The sequence below is a fragment of the Scyliorhinus torazame genome, chromosome 8, assembly GCF_047496885.1.
Source record: "Scyliorhinus torazame isolate Kashiwa2021f chromosome 8, sScyTor2.1, whole genome shotgun sequence".
In the NCBI taxonomy this organism is placed as follows: Eukaryota; Metazoa; Chordata; class Chondrichthyes; order Carcharhiniformes; family Scyliorhinidae; genus Scyliorhinus; species Scyliorhinus torazame.
Window position 1 is genome coordinate 138,085,473 of NC_092714.1, and position 24,395 is coordinate 138,109,867.

The 24,395-nt window shown below is 45.5% G+C and overlaps 1 protein-coding gene across 1 annotated transcript in view; it reads right to left on the minus strand.

Moving 5' to 3' along the window:
• Nucleotides 1–1,306: 1,306 nt before the first annotated feature.
• LOC140428141 (cysteinyl leukotriene receptor 1-like) overlaps nucleotides 1,307–24,395 on the minus strand; it is a 58,106-nt gene continuing 35,017 nt past the window's right edge. The window contains exon 3 of the mRNA XM_072514253.1: nucleotides 1,307–7,322. Within this exon, the coding sequence (XP_072370354.1) occupies nucleotides 6,339–7,286 (948 nt within the window). The 5' untranslated portion in view covers nucleotides 7,287–7,322 and the 3' untranslated portion in view covers nucleotides 1,307–6,338. The remainder of the gene's footprint in view (nucleotides 7,323–24,395) is intronic.

Here is a 24,395-nt window from a genome sequence, read left to right on the forward strand (position 1 = left end):
GGCTGAATTAATTTGCTGAGGATTGATTGTTGCTTCCTTTGATTCCTCACACTTTTCTATGATGCCAATGAAAAAGGTATTCACCAGTGAGTAATCATCATTGTCTGATGAAAAGTTCTCTTTGTCTTCTCATTCTGTTGATTCGACACTCCGAACATTAATCTGCCTGTAGTTTTGTTTAGCAGGTTTAAATGGGAGCGAAGATCTGCATTGTGCAACAAAATGATTACGTTTTCCACATTTAGAACATTGTTTTCCCTGTGCTGGACATTTCTTCTTTAAATGGGCAGTTCCATATCTATAACACGTAACGACGCTGACGTTGTGACGCATAACGCCTTCACGCATGGGCAGATCGACTTTCATCCGTCTCGCATTTTTTACGCATGTGCAGGGTTCAAGTGCGTGGGTGCAAGAAGACTGCCGTCCGAAACGTGCTTCTTCATCGATTGCAACGCCATTTTTACACACTCAACCTCGTGGTGGATTCTCGCGCCTTTTTCACGGGTATAATATTCTTGATATTGATTCTTGCTCTGCTGATGTGCTAGGCATTTTTCAATCGCTAATTCTAATGTTAAATCTTGTTGTCTTAAAAGCCTTTCTCTTAAGTGCTCATCAAATACAATCTGGTCACGAATTAACAAATCTTGTAGTGCTGCAAAGTTGCAGGATTGAGCTAGAAGTTTTAAGTCTGTCACAAAGCTAGTAAATGACTCCCTTGTTTTTTGCACTCACTCGTGGAAAATAAAATGTTCAAATGTCTCATTTTTCTGGATCTTGCAGTGGTCATCAAATTTACTTAAAATCACATCAAATTTACCTTTGTCCTGACCAGCACAATACTGAAAAGAGTATTTCAATTGCATGCTGTCCTGCCATTGATAAGAACAATGCAAATTTGTAAGCATCAGTTGCGATAGTTAAGTCTGTGGCTTCTAAATTGTTGTTTAAAAAGTTTCCAATTAGAGTTCAAATTACCAGTAACCTTGAGGTGACGTGGAGCTTGTGCATGGTCCATCGAGGCAGTTGTCTTCGAAGGATTTGTTTGCTGGGAAGCTTCTCCAGTCAAATAGCTGCTACAGATTTCTTCTGTTTCTGATCTACCTAAATCTATCCAGCTAGTTTTTCCGAAGCCAAAACCTGGTACCATGTATTATTACGTGATTGCAATACGTCGTTACTCTTTGCTTACTCCCAGAATGGTCTGATGGTTGTAGTTCAATGAAACTATCAGTCTTCAGTTTAAAGCAAATAACATTTAATGAACAACGAATATAAATACAAATGAGTTTGTTCACTCTTTCACAACTATAGCTAATGATAAAGTAAATCAGAAGAAGTAATTACTATGTTTAACTACGGGACTTCCGGTGGCGACTATGAGGGAGTAAGTCGCACGTTTGGTGGCTCCTGCTCTGGCCGGACCTTTGGACCTTTTTCCCCGACTTGTTCGTGGTTTTGAGTTTTGGCTTTGAAGGCGCAGACAATTAGGCTCTGGATCCACACAGTGGTGCATGGAACGGAGAACCTAAAGGGACCGAAAAGGAAGAAATAAAAGGATAAGCAAGGGCTGGGTGTAGGTGGCAGCTGAAGACAACATGGCTGATGTTCGGACCCCTGCTGCGATGGCCCAGCCATCGATGGAGGAGCTGATGCAGGTCATCCAAGAGGGCTTTGCCAGACAGAAATGGGACTGTCTTGACCCGATAAAGGAGTCGATTGATCGGCTGGAGCAAAGGCTGGATGCCCAGGATTGGACGATTCAGAAGTTGGAGAAAGCGCTGGCGGACCAGGAGGAGCACCAAACGGTGGTCGAACTAGAGGTGGGGATGCTGAAGGATCAACAAAAGAGGCTGCTGGAGAAGGTGGAGGATCTGGAGAACAGAGCTCGCCAGCAGAACTTAAGAATTGTCAGTCTCCCTGAAGGGGCTGAGGGGGCTGATGCTGGCGCTTTAGTGGCGAGTATGCTCAAGAAGCTTCTGGGGGAGGGAGCTTTTCCCCGATCGTTGGAGTGGACAGGGTGTACAGGGCGATGGCGAGGATGCCACGGCTGGGGGACACCCCAAGGGCGATAGTGGTCTGGTTCCACAGATTTTTGGATAAGGAGTGTGTTCTCCAGTGGGCCAAGCGTACTAGGAGCTGCAAATGGGACAACGGCATATTGCGTGTCTACCAGGACCTGAGTGTGGAGGTGGCCAGAAGGAGGGCAGGCTTCAGGCAAGTGTAGGAGATCCTGTTTAAGAAGAAGGTGAAATTTGGGCTGCTTTACCTGGTGCGTCTTTGGGTTACGCACGAGGACCAGCACCATTATTTTGAGTCGCCCGAAGACGCAATGGACTTTGCCAAGAAGAAGGGGCTGGTGCAGAACTGAGAACTTTTTGGTTTTAAGTTGTAACTTTCCGAGTGATGTGTCGATGTTTTGATTGTCGTTTTTCTTCTGCTTTTAAGTTTGGGTGAAGATGGGGAAGTAAAAGTTATTCGGTTTCTATGAGTTTTCGGTGTTTTGGTGGGGATGGCTGGTGGGGGCTTTTTACTTTTTATTACTTTGATTTGCACTATTGGGGGGGTTCTTTGGGGGGTTTTCAGTTTGGGTTGTCTCCTCTGGTAATTGGGAGATTGTTCGGTCTCGGTTTGATGAGGGAAGTGGTTTCGATGGGCAGGGGGGTGGGGGGTAGGGAACAATAGGTGGAAGACTTCTTGGCGCTGGATGCGAGGGTCACCAGGCTAGCTGGGTGAGCTAGTCTATGGAAGCACAGTGGGGGATGTGTATATGTTCAATATATGGCAGGGATTAGGTTACAAGGTGGTGTTGCTAGGGGGGGGGGGGGAGTTACTCTGCTGATGAAGGGAGGGACTTAGGTTTTGGGACAGAGAAGAGGTCAGGGGTGGGGACTGCCAAGAGGCGGGCCGATGGAGGTATGGCGCATGGGCTGGGGGCGTGCCCAGAATAGGGGATGGCGGATTGGCGGAGGGGGGGGCCCGGTGCCTCTCAACCAGGCTGATCACCTGGAATGTCAGGGGGCTGAATGAGCCGGTCAAGAGGGCACGTGTGTTCGCGCATCTGAGGGCTCTGAAGGTGGACGTGGTGATGTTGCAGGAGACACACCTGAAAGTAGCGGATCAAGTGAGGCTAAGGAAGGGTTGGGACAGTCAGGTCTTTTATTCGGGGCTGGACAACAAGACTAGAGGGGTGGCGATTTTTGGATTGGATTGGATTGGATTGGATTTGTTTATTGTCACGTGTACCGAGGTACAGTGAAAAGTATTTTTCTGCGAGCAGCTCAACAGATCATTAAGTACATGAGAAGAAAAGTGAATAAAAGAAAATACATAATAGGGCAACACAACATATACAATGTAACTACATAAGCACTGGCATCGGATGAAGCATACAGGGTGTAGTGTTAATGAAATCAGTCCATAAGAGGGTCATTTAGGAGTCTGGGATTGATTTTAATCAATAAACGGGTGCAATTTCAGGTGGGCAGTATAGTCTCGGATGGGGGGGCCGTCATGGTGAGCGGTAAGCTGGAGGGGAGGAAGGTAGTCTTGGTTAACGTGTACGTGCCAAACTGGGACAATGTAGAATTCATAAAGAGGGTACTGGGGAAGGTATCTGATCTGGACTCGCACAAGTTGGTGATGGGAGGGGATTGTAATACAGTCATCGACCCCAGCCTGGACCGGTCGTGTTCGAAAACGGGGAGGGTGCCAGCAATGGCACAGGAACTGATAGGGTTCATGGAGCAGATGGGAGGGTATCGACCCATAGAGGTTTAGGCAGCCGACGGGGAGGGAGTTTTCTTTTTATTCGCATGTGCATAAGGTTTATTCCCGGAAACGTTTTCATTTTGAGCAGGGATTTGCTGACGGGGTGGTGGACACGGGGTACTCGGCCATCACTATTTCGGATCATGCCCCACATTGGGTGGATCTGCAGGTTAGTGTGGAGAGCTTTCAGCGCCCCAATGGAGATTGGACATGGGCTTGTTGGCGGACAAGGCGGTGTGCGAGAGGGTAAGTGCATGCAGGTCAACGACACAGGGAGAAGTCTCAGCAGCGGTGGTCTGGGAGGTGCTGAAGGCAGTGGTGAGAGGGGAGCTGATTTTGATCCCGGCTCATAGGGACAGGACGGATAGGGCAGAGATGGACTGACTGGTTGAGGAGCTTCTACAGATAGACAGGAGGTATGCGGCGACCCCGGGGGTGGAGCTGTTAAGAGTACGTCGGAGGTTGCAGGCTGAGTTCGGGGTGTTGTCCACAGGCAAGGCAGTGGAGCAGCTTAGAAAGGCGAGGAGGGTGTTTTATGAACATGGGGAGAAGGCCAGCAGAATGCTGGCACAGCAGCTTAGGAAGAGGGAGGCGGCCAGGGAAATAGAAAAGGTGGTTGATGGGGATGGGAATCTGGTAGGGGATTCGGCTGAGCTAAACAGGGCGTTCAGGGACTTTTACAGCAGACTCTATCGCTCGGAACCCCCCACGGGGCCCGAGGTGATGAGACGCTTTTTGGATGGACTGACCTTCCCAAGGATGGTGGATGGGCTGGGGACCCCGATCAGGGCCGAAGAAATAGCTGAGGGCTTGAAGGCAATACAGTTGGGGCCGGACAGGTATCCGGTGGAATTCTACAAGAAATTCTCGGGGATATTAGGGCCGTTGTTGGTCAAGGTTTTCAATGAGGCGCGGGATAGAAGGGTGCTGCCCCTGACGATGTCACAGGCCACGGTTTCGTTAATATTGAAACGGGACAAGAACCCGGAGCTATGTGGGTCTTATAGGCCGATCTCGCTGCTTAATGTGGACGCCAAGCTGCTGGCCAAAGTTTTGGCCTCCAGGATTGAAGATTGTGTGCCGGATGTGATTATGGAGGATCAAACCGGGTTTGTCAAGGGCAGGCAGTTGGTGGCCAACATAAGAAGGCTGCTCAACGTGATTATGATGCCCCCGGAGAGTAGGGGGGTTGGGGTAGTGGAGCATAGGGTCTTGCTGTATGCGGACGACCTCCTCTTATATGTAGCAGATCCAGGGGCAGGGATGGGTGAGATCATGGCGACTTTGGGGAATTTGGCCGGTTTTCGGGATATACACTGAACATGACAAAGAGCGAGATGTTTGTAGTCCAGGCGAGGGGTCAGGAGGGTCGGCTGGGGGAGCTGCCGTTTAGGTTAGTGGGGGACAGTTTCAGATACTGAGGGATACAAGTGGCACGTGACTGGGGCCGGTTACACAAGTTGAACTTGTCCCGGTTGGTTGAGCAGATGAGGGGCAAATTTCGGAGATGGGATGCGCTCCCGCTGTCGCTGGCTGGGAGGGTGCAGACGGTTAAGATGCAAGTCCTATCGAGATTTTTATTTGTATTCCAATGCCTCCCAATTTTCATCCCGTGGTCCTTTTTTAAGAGGATTTATAAAATCATTTTGGGCTTTGTCTGGGCGGGTAAGTCCCCACGGGTGAAGAGGGTGATGCTCGAGAGGAATCGGGGGGAGGGGGGCTTGCCCTGCCAAACTTCAGTAATTACTACTGGGCGGCCAATATTGTTATGATAAGGAAGTGGGTGGTGGGGTCGGGGTGGGTATGGGAGCGGATGGAGGCAGCTTCATGCAGGGGCACCAGCTTGGGGGGGCGTTGATAACGGCACCTCTGTCGTTCCCGCCAGCGGGATACTCCACCAACCCTGTGGTGGTGGCTGCCTTGAGGATCTGGGATCAGTGGAGGAGGTACGTTGAAGCAGTGGGAGCATCGGTCTGGTCCCCAATATGCGACAACCACCGGTTTGCCCCAGGAAGCCTGGATGGGGGGTTTCAAGCATGGCGAAGGGCGGGAATTGAGAGGATGGGATACCTGTTCCTGGAAGGGAGCTTCCCTAGCTTGAGGGCGCTGGAGGAGAAGTTTGGGTTGGCAAGAGGGAACAACTTCAGATATTTACAGGTGCGGGACTTTCTGCGCAGGCAGGTATCATCCTTCCCACTCCTGCCACTAAGGGGGATCCAGGATAGGGTAGTGTCTAGGGGATGGGTGGGAGAGGGAAGTGTCTCGGACATCTACAAAGAACTAACGGGGGCCGAGGAGACGCAGACCGAGGAGCTGAAGCGTAAGTGGGAGGAGGAGCTTGGAGGAGAGATGGAGGACGGCTTATGGGCGGACATGTTGAGCAGAGTCAACGTGACCGCTACATGCGCAAGGCTCAGCTCAGCTTGATCCAATTCAAGGTGGTCCACCGGGCCCATATGACAGTGAGCTTTTGTTCGCTTTTGTATTCTGAACAAGAGGAGAAATCCTGCACTCCCATCAGTCCTAACTAATAATTAGATCTGTAAATGAATTGTAATATGAGCTCAGGTTTGATGCATCAGGGTAGGACAGCCTCTGAATGTGATCTCAGCAATGTTTTTTAGCTTGTCCCTGAAATTCTCGGCTGCAAAGTAATACAAAAGGGGGTCCAAACAGGAATTGATTGCTGCACCACACAGGGTAACCACCACAGCTTTCTGAACAAAACAGCTTGCTTGGGATATATTTCTGGTATCAGTTGTTATGGTAAGGTAGACAGTTCTTAGAATGTGATAGGGTAGAAAACTCGTAAGAAATATAACCATTACAACAATAACCATGGCAATCGCTTTTCTGAGGGAGCTCCTTCTCTTGTGATGTTTTACCTTTGAGATTAGCAAGGTCTTAACAATGATTGTGTAACAGTACGTGATGATAAAGAAGGGAATAATGCAACCTATGACCAGAGAAATTAAATTCATGGCATATATTTTTATGCTAACATCTTTGAGATCAAAGCATTTTGTTTCATTATTTTCACCTTTCAGAAAAGGACTGGCCGCTACTCCAACAAACACCCATATTGTAAAGCATATGATTTGCACATATTTGATTCTCCTATACTTCAGACCTTTAATTGGATACACTATAGCGAAGTAACGCAATATGCTCATCAGAGTCATAAAGTAGATGCTGCAGTACATATTGAGGTACAGGGCATAAGACATGAATGCACACAAGTAATTTGGAAGTTTCCAAATGCTGTTTTCCCAATAATAATGTACGCGCAAAGGCAAAGTGCACACAAAGAGCAGATCCGCTATTGCCAAGTTCACCATTACAATGCTGATTGCAGTCTTCTTCTTGTATAAGTTCAGGAACACATATATACATAAGACATTTTCAATAAACCCAAAAATAAATACAATGATGTATGTTGGTACAAAGATGTCAGTTTTGAAGTTGTCAGTGTTCTCACATGAGCCATTTCCTGGGTTGCTTGTGGAATTCATTCTCTGCTTTGAGAAAATCTGCACGATCAGCTGTTTCTGTAAAAGCAAACCACTAATTTTAATGACAGTGACAGTAATGGATGACAAGTTTGAAATATTTACACATTATCTTGATTTAATGCTGTGAATGTAACATGCTTTGATTACATTCAATCACTTGAGCATAGTTTTTTAAAAAATATTTTTATTCTCCTCCTTTTTCACCCCAAATTTGCTCCCACCAAAAATAAACAAAAAGCAGTAACAAATATAATGTCGATTCCCATATCAACAACAACAATCCCATCCTCCCACCAACCCCCAAACAACTGCCCGCATGTTAACATAAACAAATAACAAAAACGAATCAGGAATCACCCATAGTCACCATTAACACATACAGTCCCTTCCCCCCAACCCTTCCAGCAGCCCCCCCACTAATGTTCGATGTTATCCAACTCTTGAAAGTGCATAAGAATTACGCCCATGAATTGTAGAACCCCTCCATCCTTCCCCTCAGTTCAAACTTAACCTTCTCAAGAGTCAGGATTTCCAACAAGTGCCCCATTGGGCCATCGGGAGCGGCGCTGTTGCTAGCACCTTCAATCCCGACCCCCTACACAAACTCTCCTCCATTCTGACCCACTGGGTATCAACCCCTCTGACCCAGCTCCGCACCTTCTCCACATTCGCTGCCCAGTAATAACACATCAGGTTCGGAATATCCAAACCCCCTGCCTGCCTTCCCCTCTGTCGCAGCACCTTTCTAACTCTGGCCACCTTCCCTCCCCATATGAACGAGTTAATCATTCCTTCAATCTCTCTATAAAAATGCCTTTGGCAGGAAAATCGGCAGGCATTAGCAAATAAACAGAAATCGCGGCAACACGTTCATTTTAACCGCCTGTACCCGACCCGCCAGTGACAGAGGGAGCGCTTGAGCATAGTTAATGACATTATTCTTCTTGTCGATCTTTGGCAAAATCCAAAAGTCAATCTTTACATCATTTGAATATTTTGTGCAAAATAAAAAATACACCATCTTATTAATAAGCTAATAGGTTTTGTAAATTCTGCCATTTTCCATGAATAGGCAAAGAATAATTGGATTTCCATTAATGGACAAGAATAAGTTGAATAAATCTGCAATTATGGCATGCTCTGTGAATCACCAGTCTCCATGGACGGGATTCTCCGCTGGCGAGATTTTCCATTGCGCCGGCAGCGCACACACACCCGGGGATTTCCCGATGGCGTGGGGGTGCGCACAAGGGCAAACCCCATTGGCTGGCTGGCGGGACGGGGGATCCCGCTGCCATTGTGGGCACGCAGTACCAGTAAACGGGTGCAGCAAGTGGAGAATCCTACCTCAGATCTCTCTCTAGAATATTGTTAACTTGTTAACTATTACGACTGGTCCCCACGCAATGTTCCTCAAATTCTTGCTGAGGATGGATGAACTGACTAGCTTTCTTATTTCAACCCCCTCACTTGGATGCAACAAGATTAATTTAATAAGGATCCTTTCCCTTCCCAGGCCAATATCTATGTTTTAAAAGGAGGCAATTTAACCAGGCTTTCTTGAGTTTAAGAAAGAGTGAGTTTATTAGTGTAGGGTGGGGTTGCTGGGTTATGGGGATAGGGTGGAGGTGTGGACCTTGGGTGGGGTGCTCTTTCCAAGAGCCGGTGCGGACTCGATGGGCCGAATGGCCTCCTTCTGCACTGTAAATTCTATGATAATCTATGATGATAATTATCTACTAAATGTGAGGAAAAAGACAAAGCACATGCATATACATTCGCATCGGTTAGAAAAGAGAATTGAGTTCAAAAATAAGTTTTTAAAATATATACTAGTCAACCTTTGACTTGTCAGTTGTAGTGATCTGCACATCTGCATGTATACAAGGGGTTAATATAAATACACTACAACTAAGTAATCACTAGAGGGAGCACTAGAGAGGTATAAAATAGATGGGCGGGATCCAGGATCTAACTCTTCACAGGAAATGCAGCTAGTGGCAGGACACAGACAGACAGCTCACATGTAACATCTAGTATAAGCTCTGGAGAGAGAACGAACTTGCTCAATAAAGCATTTGCTTCAACTTGAAGATTACGAGCTTTATTCGGACATAAGAAGTAATATATGGTACCAGGTCTGGCGTCAGAAAGATTATTCGACAGATTACACAAGATTCAGACAAAGAAAGATCGAAAAGAGAAGAAAACTCGTACTGGACATTCAATGAGGGGAGGCTTTGCTGATTCGATGGAACTCGTTGGAACTCCATCGCAGCTGGAAACAACCGATAATTTAAGTTATAACTGCAAAATTTTAAACAAATGTTCCAAATATATATCGTAGCTAATGATTTGAGCATGGCCTCTGAAGAAACTAAAATAGCACTGATACTAGCAGGTCATCACGCTGGAGAAATCTATAACTCTTTTAATTACTTAGAAGGTGAAGACAACACCAAATTAAAAATAATACTCGACAAATTTGAAGATCACTGTAACACCTGCAATTATGCTGCTTTAAGAGATTCACTGGTAATAGACCAATTAATTTATGAGCTAGCAGTTGAAAGTTCAAGGCAAGCACTTTTACAAGAAAAGGATTTAACATTAGAAATCGCTACACAAAAATACCTTGCTCATGAACAAAAGCAAAATCAGTACCTTGAGCCTTTACAGAGAAAAATCGGGAAAGAAATACTCCATGTGACTGAAGACAGTTAAAATGGAGCCGCACCACATTTTAAACGGCATTCATAATGACGGGGCATTGCGCACATTTGCAAAAGACACAAATCCAAAAAATTCCGTTCTGCGCATGCACAGGAAACTGAAGTCGCGCATGCGTAGTTGAGAAAAGACGCATTGGGTGAAGATCGTTCTGCGCATGTGCAAGCCGCACATGCGCAATTGGGAAAAGATCACACATCGTTCGAATATGGATCTTCAAGTCACGCATGCACAGTTGAAGAAAAAGCGCACAATGCCCGATGATTGATTTGCGTGTGCGCAATTGATTAGTACACATGACATCAGAAGACTCCAACCACGCCCACTTAAAGAGGAAATGCCCGCAAATCACAATTAAGCCTCTTAAAGGTACAAAACCCAAAACTTTAACCTCAAACGGCACAACATTGCCTGAACTTCAACAAAAAGTTGAAAATAACTTTTGCAGCACCACGGAACTAGCAATTTCATAGAATTCACAGTGCAAAAGGAGGCCATTCGGCCCATCGAGTCTGCACCGGCTCTTGGAAAGAACATCCTACCAAGGTCCACACCTCCACCCTATCCCCATAACCCAGTAACCCCACCTAACACTAAGGGCAATTTTGGACACTAAGGGCAATTTAGCATAGCCAATCCACCTAAACCGCACATCTTTGGACTGTAGGAGGAAACTGGAGCACCCGGAGGAAACCCACGCGCACACGGTGAGAACGTGCAGACTCCGCACAGACAGTGACCCAAGCCAGAATCGAACCTGGGACCCTGGAGTGTGAAGCAATTGTGCTAACCAGAATTTGCAGCATAAAAAGTGAAGAGCAAATTAACAAATCCAAAACTGATGAAGATGATTTGTTAATAAAATTGAAGAACTCATTAACAAATCCGAAGCCGAAGAAGAAGATTTGTTAATTAAAAGGGAAGAGCACAAAAACAAATCCAGAACCACAGAAGATCATTTGTTTATCAAAGAATACTACACAGACATGGCTGAGTTGTTCGGATATGATCATAATAGCATCAGCAACACGGTTGAAAAGCTCAACACGACTCTACTCATGGTAGATGAATCCAATACCATGATGCATTGGGTGACAGCAACCTGTCAAAAAGCCAAAAAAAAACGATGCCACTCAGAGAGTACTGGCCGACTCCGTTGAGAGAGCACAGATCGACTCCACAGAGAGAACACTGAACAACTCCACACAGAGAGCGGTGAAATACTCCACACAGAGAGCAATGAAAGACTCCACAGAGAGAGCGACGCAAACCTCCACAGAGAGCTCATTGACAGGCTCCAGAATGGAAGCAATTAAAGACTCTAGAGCGACATCCATGCATGAAGAAGACTATGAAGGTCTATCCACCTTATTTGAGCATCCAGAAGTCCACCCAGCTCATTTGAACAACAAAAAGAAGACTGTGAAAGTCTACCCAGCTCATTTGAACAACAGGAGGTCGATGAATTTCCAACCACAGTATGTACGAATAGTGACACAGTGATCACAATCAGCATACACGATGTGCAGGATCACAGCAAGACTGACAGATCTCAGCTCGTCTGTACAGAAGCACTTAACAATCAAAGTAAAACTACTTTTGAGTCCAATGAGACCCCATCAATTAAACCTTATCGACTCTTGACAGACGACAATCTTGATGACGTCGACTCCAGAAGAGGAGCACCAAGAGATCAACGATGAAGCAAATCAAGCAGATATGACTCCAGAAGAGGAGCACCAAGGAATCAAAGAGGAATCACAACAACCACAAATGACTGATGTCACCAGGATCAATGCAACGTCAGATCATTCTCACAATCCTCAAGTCGCAACGCTCAATGATACATCAGATACCACAAAGGACACTGATACCAATAACTTTGAGAATGACTCAAATTATCCACACGGAACAGTCATTGAGCACAACAAGAACAACAATAATCACTACAAGAACAACAACAAAAACAACAAGAAGCACAACAAAGACAACAACAGAAACAACAAGCATGACAAAAACAAGAACAAAAACAACAACAAGCATAACAAAGACAACAACAGAAAAAACAAGCATGACAAAAACAACAAGAGCAACAACAAAAACAGAAACAACAAGCACGACAAAAACAACAAGAACGAAAACAACAAAGACAGAAACAACAATGAAACAATGACCTGTACAACATGGTACAACTCAGTACATGAAGGACAATCAAACAGCACAGTCCAAAACAATGGCAAGAGTACAAACATCACATGGCATGACAACAAATCTCACAAATTCATATCTGCTCCACAACAAACAAGCAAACCAGTTTTCAAGGCAGATGCCATACAGAATCAATACCGCAAGCACAGGAAAAAGTCCAGGTCAGACAACAAAGATGACATACAGAATCAATACCGCAAGCACAGGAAAACGTCCAGGTCAGGCAACAAAGATGACATCCAGAATTGATACCGCAAGCACAGGAAAAAGTCCAGGTCAGACAACAAAAGTGATTTGACCATTCGAACACCTCATGATGACTTGTTGGTTACCTAAACACAAGAACACTGATGACGTTCACGAAGAAATTACAATATCAACATCACCACCTTAACAACAGAAGAAGAAAGAAACTCAACCGAATAAATGTATAAAGTTTGGACTCATAACATTTTTTATAATGATTGGACTCATAAATATTAATTGGCTTTGTATAATTCTCAATATCATCACAACTTGTACATATCATTATTTATCTACCTGTTTTGTACAATTTTCCTTAACACCGTACAGAAAATATGTAAAACGAAAAAGGGGGGATGTAGTGATCTGCACATCTGCATGTATACAAGGGGTTAATGTAAATACACTACAACTAAGTAATCACTAGAGGGAGCACTAGAGGTATAAAATCAACGGATGGGATCCAGGATCTCACTCTTCACAGGAAATGCAGCTAGTGGCAGGACACAGACAGACAGCTCACATGTAAAATCATTTTTTTTTAATTTAGAGTACCCAATTCATTTTCTTTTCAATTAAGGGGCAATTTAGTGTGGCTAATCCACCTACCCTGCACATCTTTAGCTTGGGGGGAGGGGGGGGGGCCCACGCAAACATGGAGAGAATGTGCAAACTCCACACGGACAGTGACCCAGAGCCAGGATCGAAACTGGGATCTCGGCCCCGTGAGGCAGCAGTGCTAATCACTGTGCCACCATGCTGCCCCGCATGTAACATCTAGTATACACTCTGGAGAGAGAACAAACTTGCTCAATAAAGCATTTGCTTCAACTGGAAGATTACAAGCTTTATTCAAACATAATAATAATAATCGCATATTTTCACAAGTAGGCTTCAATGAAGTTACCGTGAAAAGCCCCAAGTCACCACATTCCTGCACCTGTTCGGGGAGGCCGGTACGGGAATTGAACCCACACCGCTGCCTTGTTCCGCATTACAAGCCAGCTGTTTAGCCCAGTGTGCTAAACCAGCCCCTAAGAATATAGCCCATAAGAAATAATATATCAGTGAGGAGTGGATAGTGGAATGTTTCAGCCAATGTGATTTGTCATTCCAGTAGCGTTGACTTCAGCAGATCAATAGTAGGTTTTGAAACTCCAATGTTCTACAATTTGGCTGAGAAGTTGTCATGTTTCCTTTTCAGCTGTGGCTTTGCTGACTTGGCTTGCTTCAGCAGAGAGGGAGTTACCTTTAAAGCCTTCAGGGGTCTGCTGCTGTCTTGCATCCTGTGCCTCACACTGACACACCCAGCACTTGTCAACACTGACCACATTTTTCAGCTGGCCTTTATCCCAGTCTTTGGATATTTCTGGAAGCTGAACATACACATACCGATCTGGAAAAGTGCTCACAGGAAAAATTACTGCTGAGTTGATAATCAGCTTCCATAATTTATAATGGGATACCAAAAAATGGCTGACCAACTAAATACATACTTTGGTTCTGTCTTCACAAAGGAGGACACAAATGACATACCAGAAATGTTGGGGAACATAGGAGGTGCGATCGAACTAAATAGGACCTATGTCCCATAGCAAGCCTTGGGTTTCCTGTCTCTTGCAGCACCAAAAAACTTCTTTTTTGAAAAATATTTTTATTATATTTTCAACATTTTCAACATTTTAGCAACAAATAAACACAACTTCAATGCCACCCTCCATGCGCCTCCCCCCCCCCCCCCCCCCCCCCCCACCCTGTGACGGCAACCAGTTCCCCAAAGTGTAAGATAAACAAACCCCATCTCTGGTGGAATCCGTCATCAGTCCCTCTCAGAGCAAATTTCACCTTCTACAAATATAGGGGCCGGGATTCTCCGAGCCCGCACTGGGTTGTGCGCGCGGTCGAAAACGGCCAGGCGGCGATTCTCCGGGGTCGACCTGCCGAGTTCCTGGCGAGTTCCACCTGCATGGTTCCAACCTGGTACCACCCGGCGGGAACTTGGACCCGCGTCCGTGGTGGCCGTCCTGGTGGGGGTAGCGGGGGATCAGACTCCGGGAGTGGCCTGCACAACGGCCAGGCCCACGATCGGGGGCTACCGATTGGCGGGTGTGCGCGATCTCGAGGGGGCCTACCTACTTCCATGCGGGCCCACTGTGTCACTACGCCATGTTGCGCGGCACAAAAGCGGCCACCACGCGCATGCGCCGGTGCGGAAACGGCCACCACGCGCAAGCGCAGACCTGCGCCAGCAGTGCAAGGACGCATATCGGTGCCGTGCAGGCCCCCTGTGGCCACTGAATCGCTGGGCCAAGAGGCCAATTGATGCCGGCGTGAAATACTCCAATGTTTACGCCGGCGTCAACACTTTGCCGGGATTTTGGAGAATCCCAGCCAAGAACTCCATTAGATCCTCCAACCACACTGAGGCACAAGGGGGAGAAGCTGACCTCCACCAAGGATCTGCCTGTGAATGATCAATGAGGCGAAGGCTAAGACATCTGCCCTTGCACCCACTTGCAACTCCAGGAGATTCGACACCCCGAAAATGGCCTCCAGGGGACCCGGCTCTAAATCCACGTGTAGAACCTCAGACATGGTGCTGAAAAGTAACCCCCAAAATCTCACCAACTTCGGGCAGGAGTAGCACATATGGACATGATTGGTTGGGCCCCTCCCACACCGCTCACAGTTGTCCTCCATCCCTTCAAACAGCCAGGTCATCCGCGCCTTCGTTATGTGCTCTATACACTATAGGGATTTAATTGAATCAATCCCAGCCTCGCGCACGAGGTTGAAACATTGACCCTTCACAGCAATCCCTCCTCCAACACCATCCCCAACTCTTTTTCCCACTTGACCTTTATCCCTTCCATGGTCACGTCAACCTCCTCCATGATCCTACCTTAAATTGCTGAAACGACCCCACCAACAGCACCTCCTCCAGGAACGAGGAGGACGGTGCCGCTAGAAAGTTCGGGAAAACTTTTCTCTTTTTTATTTTTTATTCAAAGCTTTTCAACAAAATATAAATATGCAAAATATCAACCCATTAACCTATGGTTATCACAAATAGGCACCCACAATGATATGTCCTCCAACACCAAGGGCTGCCTACACTGCCCCCACACCCTCAAAGCCACCACTGGACTAATGGACTCCTGGCCAGTAAGAACGGCAGTGGTTCCAACAATAAAGCCCTCAAGCTCGTTCCCCTACATGATGTTTGAAGAACATTTTGCTTTGTTTTAGCACAGCCTGCAATCCTTTCCTCATGCTTCATTTTAGCCTTCTTTATTCCAGCTTTAGCCTCTCTCCTGTATTTGAGATACTCTTCCTGACTTCTATTGCTATTATTATTCCGGCATGCATCATATGCCTCTTTTTTCTTCTTTATTTTATCATAAATATCCTTAGTTACCCAGGGTTCTCTAGCTTTGGATACCCCGCATTTATTTCTCATGGGTATGTACCTAGCTTGCACGCCATTCATCTCTCCTTTGAAAGTCTCCCATTTTTCATACACTGTTTTATCCACCAAAATGTTTTTTCAATCAACCTACTCCAGGTCAAATTTTAGACCGCTAGAATTTTCCCTTTTCCAGTCTGGGATCTTAATCCATGACTGATTTTTATCCTTTTCCAACTTAATATTGAATCGTATTATAGTATGATCGCTACTTCCTAACAGCTCCCCCACTCTAATGTTCTCCACCTGCCCTGCAACATTTCCTTGGAGCAGATCCAGCATAGCTTGCTCCCGGGTAGAACTGGAAATGTATTGTTCCAGAAGGTTCTCCTGCACACACGGCAGAAATTTCTTCCCTTCCGTGCCCCACACCCTATCTATTTCCCAGTCTACCTTAGGGTAATTGCAATCCCCAACTATCACAACCCTACTTGCCCTGCAAGTTTCCATAATCTGCCTTCAAATGCTCTCTTCCACTTCCTCCCAACTATTTGAAGGTCAATAGTAAATACCAAACAAGGTCACTGCTCCCTTTGTGTTTCTCACCTCCAACCATCTTGATTCTAATTCAGGAACTGCATCTCGTTCAAGAGCTATGATAGTATCTTTGACCAAGACTGCTACACTGCCTCCCTTTGTATCCACCCTGTTCCTACTAAAAACCTTATAATTCTGGATGTTAAATATCCAGTCCTGGTCTGGCTTGAGCCATGTTTCTCTCAATGCTACTATGTCATAGGACCCTAGAGCAATTTCTGCTTCCACTTCCCCAATTTTGTGCACTATACTCCGTGCATTTACATACATACAATTTAACCCTGCCCTTATCTCTTCTTGCCCTTTGGGACGCGATCATTTCTTTGTTCACTGTCAACACAGTCTTCTCGCACTTCCTTTTCTTTATTCCCCATCTTCTTTCTTTTTCCCTCACTGGTACTTCTTAAACTAGACCCATTAGTCAACCCCCCCCCCCTCCCCCCCGCCTTACAGGTTTAAATCCAGCCCCACAAAACTATTTACTCTCTGCTAGGAGTTTGGTTCCATTTCGGCTCAGATGAAGCCCATTTCTCTAAATAGCTTTGGCCTTTCCCAAATCTGATCCCAATGACCCAAAAATCTAAACCCCTCCCTTTGACACCATCCCTCAAGCCTCGCATTCACCTCCCTGATATTCCTTTGCCTAAATGGTGAAGCTCGTGGCACAGGTAGTTATTTCTGAGATTACTAAGGGGCTGGTTTAGCACACTGGGCTAAATAGCTGGCTTGTAATGCAGAACAAGGCAGCAGCACGGGTTCAATTCCTATACTGGCCTCCCCGAACAGGCTCCGGAATGTGGCGACTAGGGGCTTTTCACAGTAACTTCATTAAAGCCTACTTGTGATAATAAGTGATTATTATTATTATGACCCTGGAGATCCCACGTTTCAATCTACTCTCTAACTCCTGAAACTGGTCCTGCAAGACCTCAAAACTGTCTCTCCCTATGTTGTTAGTTTTCACATGAATGACATGTTCACCCTCCCTTTCCAGACGTTTGTCCAGCCGATCTGTTAGGGCCTGAACCCTTGCACCCGGGTGACAACAGACCATACGGGACTCACGATCTCGGCTGCAAACTAGACCATGTCTATCCCTCAAACTACTGAGTCACCCACCTTTCCAATCTGCCTACCAGCCTCCCTCTCTTTTCTCAAAGTAGCCTCAGGCATCATGATACTCTGGTTTTCCCTCCCGTCATCTACGCCTGATTCAGTCGTGTTGCCAACTTCATAGGCATCTAAAATTTCATATTTGTTATTCAGCTCCAAGGAGTCCTGGCTTTCCAGATCCTGCTGTCTCTTTTCCTTTCGACGGATAGTCATCCATCCTGCCATCCCTACACACCTCCTTGTCTGCCTATCACGATGTGGAGTGACCACCCTCTAGTGCACATGTTCCAGAAACCTCTCTTCCTCTTCTATGGCACGCCGTGAAGAGAGTCACTGACCAAAATCAGCCACATGTTGTTCAAGGGCTGCTATCCTCTGACATTTCTTGCAGATATGACTATCCAAGATGTCTTGTGGATCCAAAACCTCCCACATCTTGCATGCCACACACATCACAAGTTTCCAAAGAGACCTTGCCAATCATTACTGATCAAGAAGGTGCACACTGCTGAGGCTCTGCTGTTTCTAAGCCACAAACAATTACCAAACAGCCTCTCTCTTTTCCCCTTCTTAGTTGTGGTGAGCGAGCTGACTTCTCCCAGCATCCTCCTCAGTCACTTCTCACTACCGCCCTCTGTCCTATCATGAAGACTGAATCAGATTTCATCTGCCATCATCTCATTTTCCATTAATTCCCCAGATTCATTTTATATAGGATCAATGCTCATTTTGTTAAAGTTTTTCTTATTTAAGCATCTGTAGAAACTCTTACTATCATAGATACATAGAAGATAGGAGCAGGAGGAGGCCTTTTGTCCCTTCGAGCCTGCTCCGCCATTCATCATGATCATGGCTGATTATCCAACTCATAGCCGAATCCTATCGGTCTTACATTTCTAGCCACCTTTCTGTCATATTTTTATTTTTCCCTCCTTCTTATTCTTTTTGTCATTCTTTGATATATTTTCTATTTTGTCCAATCTTCTGACCTGTCGCCCATCTTTGTGCAATTATGGTTTTTCTTTAAGTTTGATACTGTCTTTAGCTTTAAAGAGTGCATGAACTCACCAAGGTTTCTTAAACAGCACCTTCCAAACCACGACCACTACCATCTAGAAGTATAAGGGCAGCAGATATCTGGAAACACCACCACTGGAGGTTTCCCTCCAAGTCACTCACCATCTTGATTTGGAAATACTCCCCATTCCTTAACTGTGGCTGGGTTAAAATCATGGAACTCCATCCCTAACAGCACTGTGGGTGTATCTACACCACAGGGACTGCAGCGGTTCAAGAAGGCAGCTCACCACCACCTTCTGAAGGGCAACTAGGGATGAGCAATAAATGCTGGCCTAGCCAGTGATGCCCCGGAGTGTGGCGACTAGGCGCTTTTCACAGTAACTCCATTGCAGTGTTAATGTAAGCCTACTTGTGACAATAGAGATTATTATTAAATTAATTTTACAAATTTCCATATTAGTACCTTTCTCTCTTGCCTTGACTCTGTTCTTTGGTTTACCACATTTGATCCCTTGCCCCTACTAATTAGTTTAAAACCCTCTCTACTTCCCCAGTCATGCAACTTGCTAGAACACCAACCCTAGCAGGGTTCAGCTGTCCCAAGGATACAGCCCCCGCGTCCCCATACTGGTTGGTGCCAGTCCCTCACAAACCAGAACCCACTTCTCCCACACTCATCTTTCAGCCAGGCAGTCATTTCTCTCATTTTATTTGCCCCGTGTCAATTAGCATGAGGCTCAGGTAACTCTAAGGTTCTGCTTAATTTGGTGCCTTGCTCCTCATTCTGACTATGCAGAACCTTGTCCTGCCTATTCCTTTGGTACTTACCGAGACTACGGCAATTGGATCCGTCGCTTCCTAAGTTCCTATCCATCCCTAAGCAAATGTCCAGAACCCCAGCACCAGGCAGGCAACACAGCCTTCTGGACTCTCACTCTTTGCTGCAGAGAACAGTGTGGATCCTACCCACCTCCTCATTATACTGCCCCCTACATTCCTTTTTGTTCGCCCCACTTGAATGGCTTCCTATACTGCAGTGCCATGGTCAGGCATCACATCCACCCTGCAGCCCCCACTCTCATCCAAACAAGCTGAGAAAACCTCAAACACGTTGTATAATTACAGAGGCTAAAGCTCCTGTCCTTTGGGTCCTCATGCCCATCTCAGCTGCAGTCACACCCTTCTGTACATGGCCACCAACTAAATCAGAAGACCATAGCCTAGTAGGTGTGACTGCCTCCTGGTGCAAATCATCTAGGTAACATTGCCCCCTCCCTAATGTGTTACAGTTTCTGCAGATCAGCCTCCAGCTCAATGACTGAACCGAAGCTCCTAAAGCTAGACACTTACTGCAGGGGTTAGAGAGGAAGTCTCCCTCGCTTGTGTGAAGTGGAGGCGAATAAATGGGTTGTGTGTCGGTGTTTCAAAGTGAGGTTTTCTCGCTCAACGATTTCCCTACAGTTATTGTGAGGAGGCCTTGTCAGCTACCACTTCCAAATGGCATTTTCATTGTGGATCTGCAAATGGTAGAGTTGCATGACTGAGATTAACAATTACCCTCATTGACAATCATTTTGATCCCTGTGTTTTCTTTTAGGATGCCATCGCTGAGGAAGGGGCCATTTGGTCCATCAAAGATTTTTTGTCCCCATAGTTTACTTAATTTAATTACATGTTCCTGCTTATTTCGTATATCCTCATTAATATTCCTGTTTTTCAAACAACTTCCTTCGGTCGCAGTGAACCACTGAAATTTCAAAACATCTTTCCAAATAGGTTCAACTTACATGCAGAGTATAAAATGTGTCAAGCCAAGTAGCAAATGGAATGTAAACAATTGGACTTGGTCTCCATTGCAAGGCACTGAAAATCTGTACAGCACGTACATGAAAATATGGCAACACTGCAATCTACTCCTTTTTGGGAGGAGGAATATTTTATTTGATAAATCCCTTTTTTTGATATCTCGCAATACATATATGTGCTAAAAGAAAAGAAAAGAACTCACTTTCCACCCATCTAACCGAATCCAGTAAATGAAACGAGAGATGTGTCAAACATATTAAATTCTCAACATGGTCTCCATAGATTATATCTTTTAAAGTTGTAAATCACCTTTTATTCATGTAACTATAAAGTTTAGTAATGTTTATCCAAGGTATGATTGAATTTGTACAGTATTCCAACATCTACTTCCAAAATGTATGTTTTTGAAACAGGTATAATTCAGGCAGACTGAGGAGCTTCAGTAACAGAAGAGGAGGTTGGGGGACACGCAAATACAATTTGGCACCGAGAAAATGGGGGTAGTCATATATGTCATGTTGATTGATATGCTGTGATCTACCATATCTTAAGTTTATTTCACAGGAAACTATGTTTTTTTTCTAGTTGAGGTTTGGGCAAGAGGTGCTAGAAGACATGAGTGAAAATTGAACAAGGGTTGGGGTGAAGAAAGGTTAATCTTATTCTGGCATACCACTATTAGCATCAAGGCAGAGGTGGCAACCGTGGTTCAATGAGGAATATAGGAGAGTATGCCAGGAGTAGTACTATGTGTACCTAAAAATGAGGTGCCATACTGGATGAAGCCACAACGCTAGACTACATACATGGTAAACAGTGGAAGCACCATGCTATAGGTACAGACAGAGATCAGTGATACAATAAGATATTGTATTCATAAAGTATCTTTATTGTAATAAATGCAATGAAACATCCTAAAGTATTTCACATGGACATTATATCCAAAGAATTGACACCGAGCACAGAAGAGGTGTTCAGGCAGATGATCAAAAGCTTGGTCAAAGAGGTTGATTTTAAGGAGCATCTTAAAGGAAGGAAATGAAGGAAATGAGATTGATGGAGGGAATTCCATATATAAGGGCCATGTTAGCTGAAGGTACGGCCACCAATGATGAAGAGATTGTAATCAGGCTTGCGCAAGGGGCCAGAAATTGAAAAGTGCAAATATCTTGGAGGATTGTACGGTTGAAGGAGGTTACAGAGATAGGGAGGGAAGGCCATGGAGAGATTTGAAAATAAGGATGAAAATGTTAAATTGTGACATTGCTTAACTGGGAACTGTCGTGTTTGGTCTTCTATATCGTACAAAGGAATCCACCAAACACCTCGACCTGTCCAAACCAGAATCTTTATTGAGTCTCGTGTGGTAAGATAGCGATCTGTTACAGAACACGTTATCATGGAGTCTGCTTATTACTCCTCTGGAATATGCACCTCACACCGACCATTCACTTATCTGTCTTATTACCTTCTCAATCTTCTTCTCAAGATAGCCGGATGTGTCTCCCCTTACATAGGAGTTACTGGTCATGACCTTGGTCTTGAGACCGCATGGTGTGTCTGCACCGTCTCCTGCTAGTTGGAGGTCACACACCATCCATCTATGGTATGGTCCCTAGGCATATCACCATATCCGCCTTCCTCACAAAACATTAAGATAATTTTACTAGCAGCATTGATCGTTAAACTTTATTCAGTCATGAAATTTTACTAAGGTGTCCATAAACATGCTGTGCCTGACAAGTGTCTGTTTCTTTTGCACAGATCAATGTGCCTCCCTCACGGGATCACCTTCGAACTGTTGCCAGCCTCTTCGAAGACTGGTTATGTACCGCTGAACACGCTGATGGATTTTGGTGCGTCTCTTGTTTTCGTTTTTTTTTGTAGCAGCCTCTGGCGTGGTGCTGGTTGTTAGTGTGTGCCGAGAGGTCTGCAGCGTTTCAGGCATTGCGTCATCTTTGCGTGGTATGACCACACCCACTTCTGTGGGCTCACCGGCATGTTGGAATACCTTGGTTTCTGGTGCCTGAATGAAGGAACTAGGGTGCAGGCCTCACCCCTTCTTGGCTTGCTGGAGCATCACTCACTTGCTGTTCGTCACTCGAGATGACAATGCTCTCTGGTTGAGTTGGTCCAGGTACTGGGTCACCTTGATCAAATGTGCAAGTGGTCTGTGGCGCTGCAAAGTGAAATTGTCATCAGCTCTTCCTCAGGGTCAGTCTCAGAGTTGCCTACTACTGCAACATCCAAGTCACTGTCATCATAGTCGTCATCTATGTCCTCCCATTCGTCATCGGTGTCGCTGATGGTTTGGGAGTGAAGCACAGGAACCGTTTCAATGACCTGGAATGGGTCACCACATACCTCCGAGACCAGGTTTTCCAAGATCGGGAAGATTTCTTTTGTCGTGGCTCAGTTAATGGCTGATCTTCAGTTGTATTAGCAGCTTCAATTTCTAAATGCGCCATCTCCAAACTAAGCTCTCCACGTAGTCCAGCGCAGTCTGCCCCCCCCCCCACCCCCCCGTGACCACCACGTCATTGCTTGCAGACCACCGGAGCCGTGCCTCTGGAGCCTCATCCGTGCTGCTGGAGAAGAGATGCACAAGTAGCTCATAGTGTTCGTCATCCATCTCACCTTCCATGCCATCACATTCTACATCATCGTCGACAACTTCGAGCAGATATTCATAGTAATCGTCATTGGATTCAGCATCGCCTGCAGTGATTTCACCTGAAAAATATAACCGTATACGGAATTAGTTGTTCATGAAATAGGGTGCCAAGTTCAAAATCAGCCTTTTATTTGGCCGCCAAAGCTTGGCTGAAGCTTCCACGCTGTGGAACTTCAGTGGGACTGAAGAAATTGAAGAGCGATTCATTTGGTACAGTTCTTATCGCTGTTCTTGGAGTGCTCCGAAATTTGTACTTTGGTTTCATTCGGATGGTTCTGATTGTTACATCTTTGCCTTCCCTGGTTGGTTTAGCACAGGGCTAAATCGCTGGCTTTGAAAGCAGACCAAGGCAGGCCAGCAGCACGGTTCAATTCCAGTACCAGCCTCCTCGAACAGGTGCCGGAATGTGGCGACTAGGGGCTTTTCACAGTAACTTCATTTGAAGCCTACTTGTGACAATAAGCGATTTTCATTTCATTTCAGTCGATTATGCAGCCTGCGCAATCGATGATTTGTAGTTCAGCAAAGAATGATTTAAGCGGCCACAAGTCCAACTGATACATTTTCGTGATCACCTCATTCATGAAATACTCATTAGGCTTAAATGTAAACTCCAGAGTGAAGCTCCACAGCTTCCCATGCTCTGTCCATTTAACATTCACATCTCGCAGATGCTGTAATACGGGCTCATCATGTCCTCGTATCATGCCATTGAGCCTATACACGTTCTTGAAGACTTAACCAGAATTGTGGAATGCTCACCGGCAGTTCCTTCCCCTCGTCTAATTTGCCATCCTCCACTAGGATTTCTTCTGATTCCTCATTCACTGTGCACACTGTAATGTTTTGCAGGGATCCATAGTGCTCAGGTAACCAGCCAACTTCTTGGACGCAAAGTCGCTCGACTAGATTCAGGGAGTCACATGATTTTATACCAAGTACTGAGTCAACATCCATGTCGACAATGTGAAAGAGTATTATGTGCTTCATGTTTGCCATGGAGAGCACTAGTTCGCAAACATCAAAGGTCTCCATAGATCTTATTCCGAAGTCTATCATCAGCTTTAGCCGATCAGCGAAGTTCCACTGCATGTTCAGCTTTTGCAAAGCAGATCGACTCACAAGGTTGGCTGTCGCTTTAGGGTCAAAGTCACAATGTATGAAAGAATTGTTCAGTATCACCATCGATTTCAATGTGGATAGAAATGTTTTCGGAGAGTTCTTACTATCTTCAGTCTTTAGGATTTTGTTTTCATCTTTGTTGTTCGGACTCTTCTGGTTCCTCGCCGCGATGAGATTGATGAAAAACTGT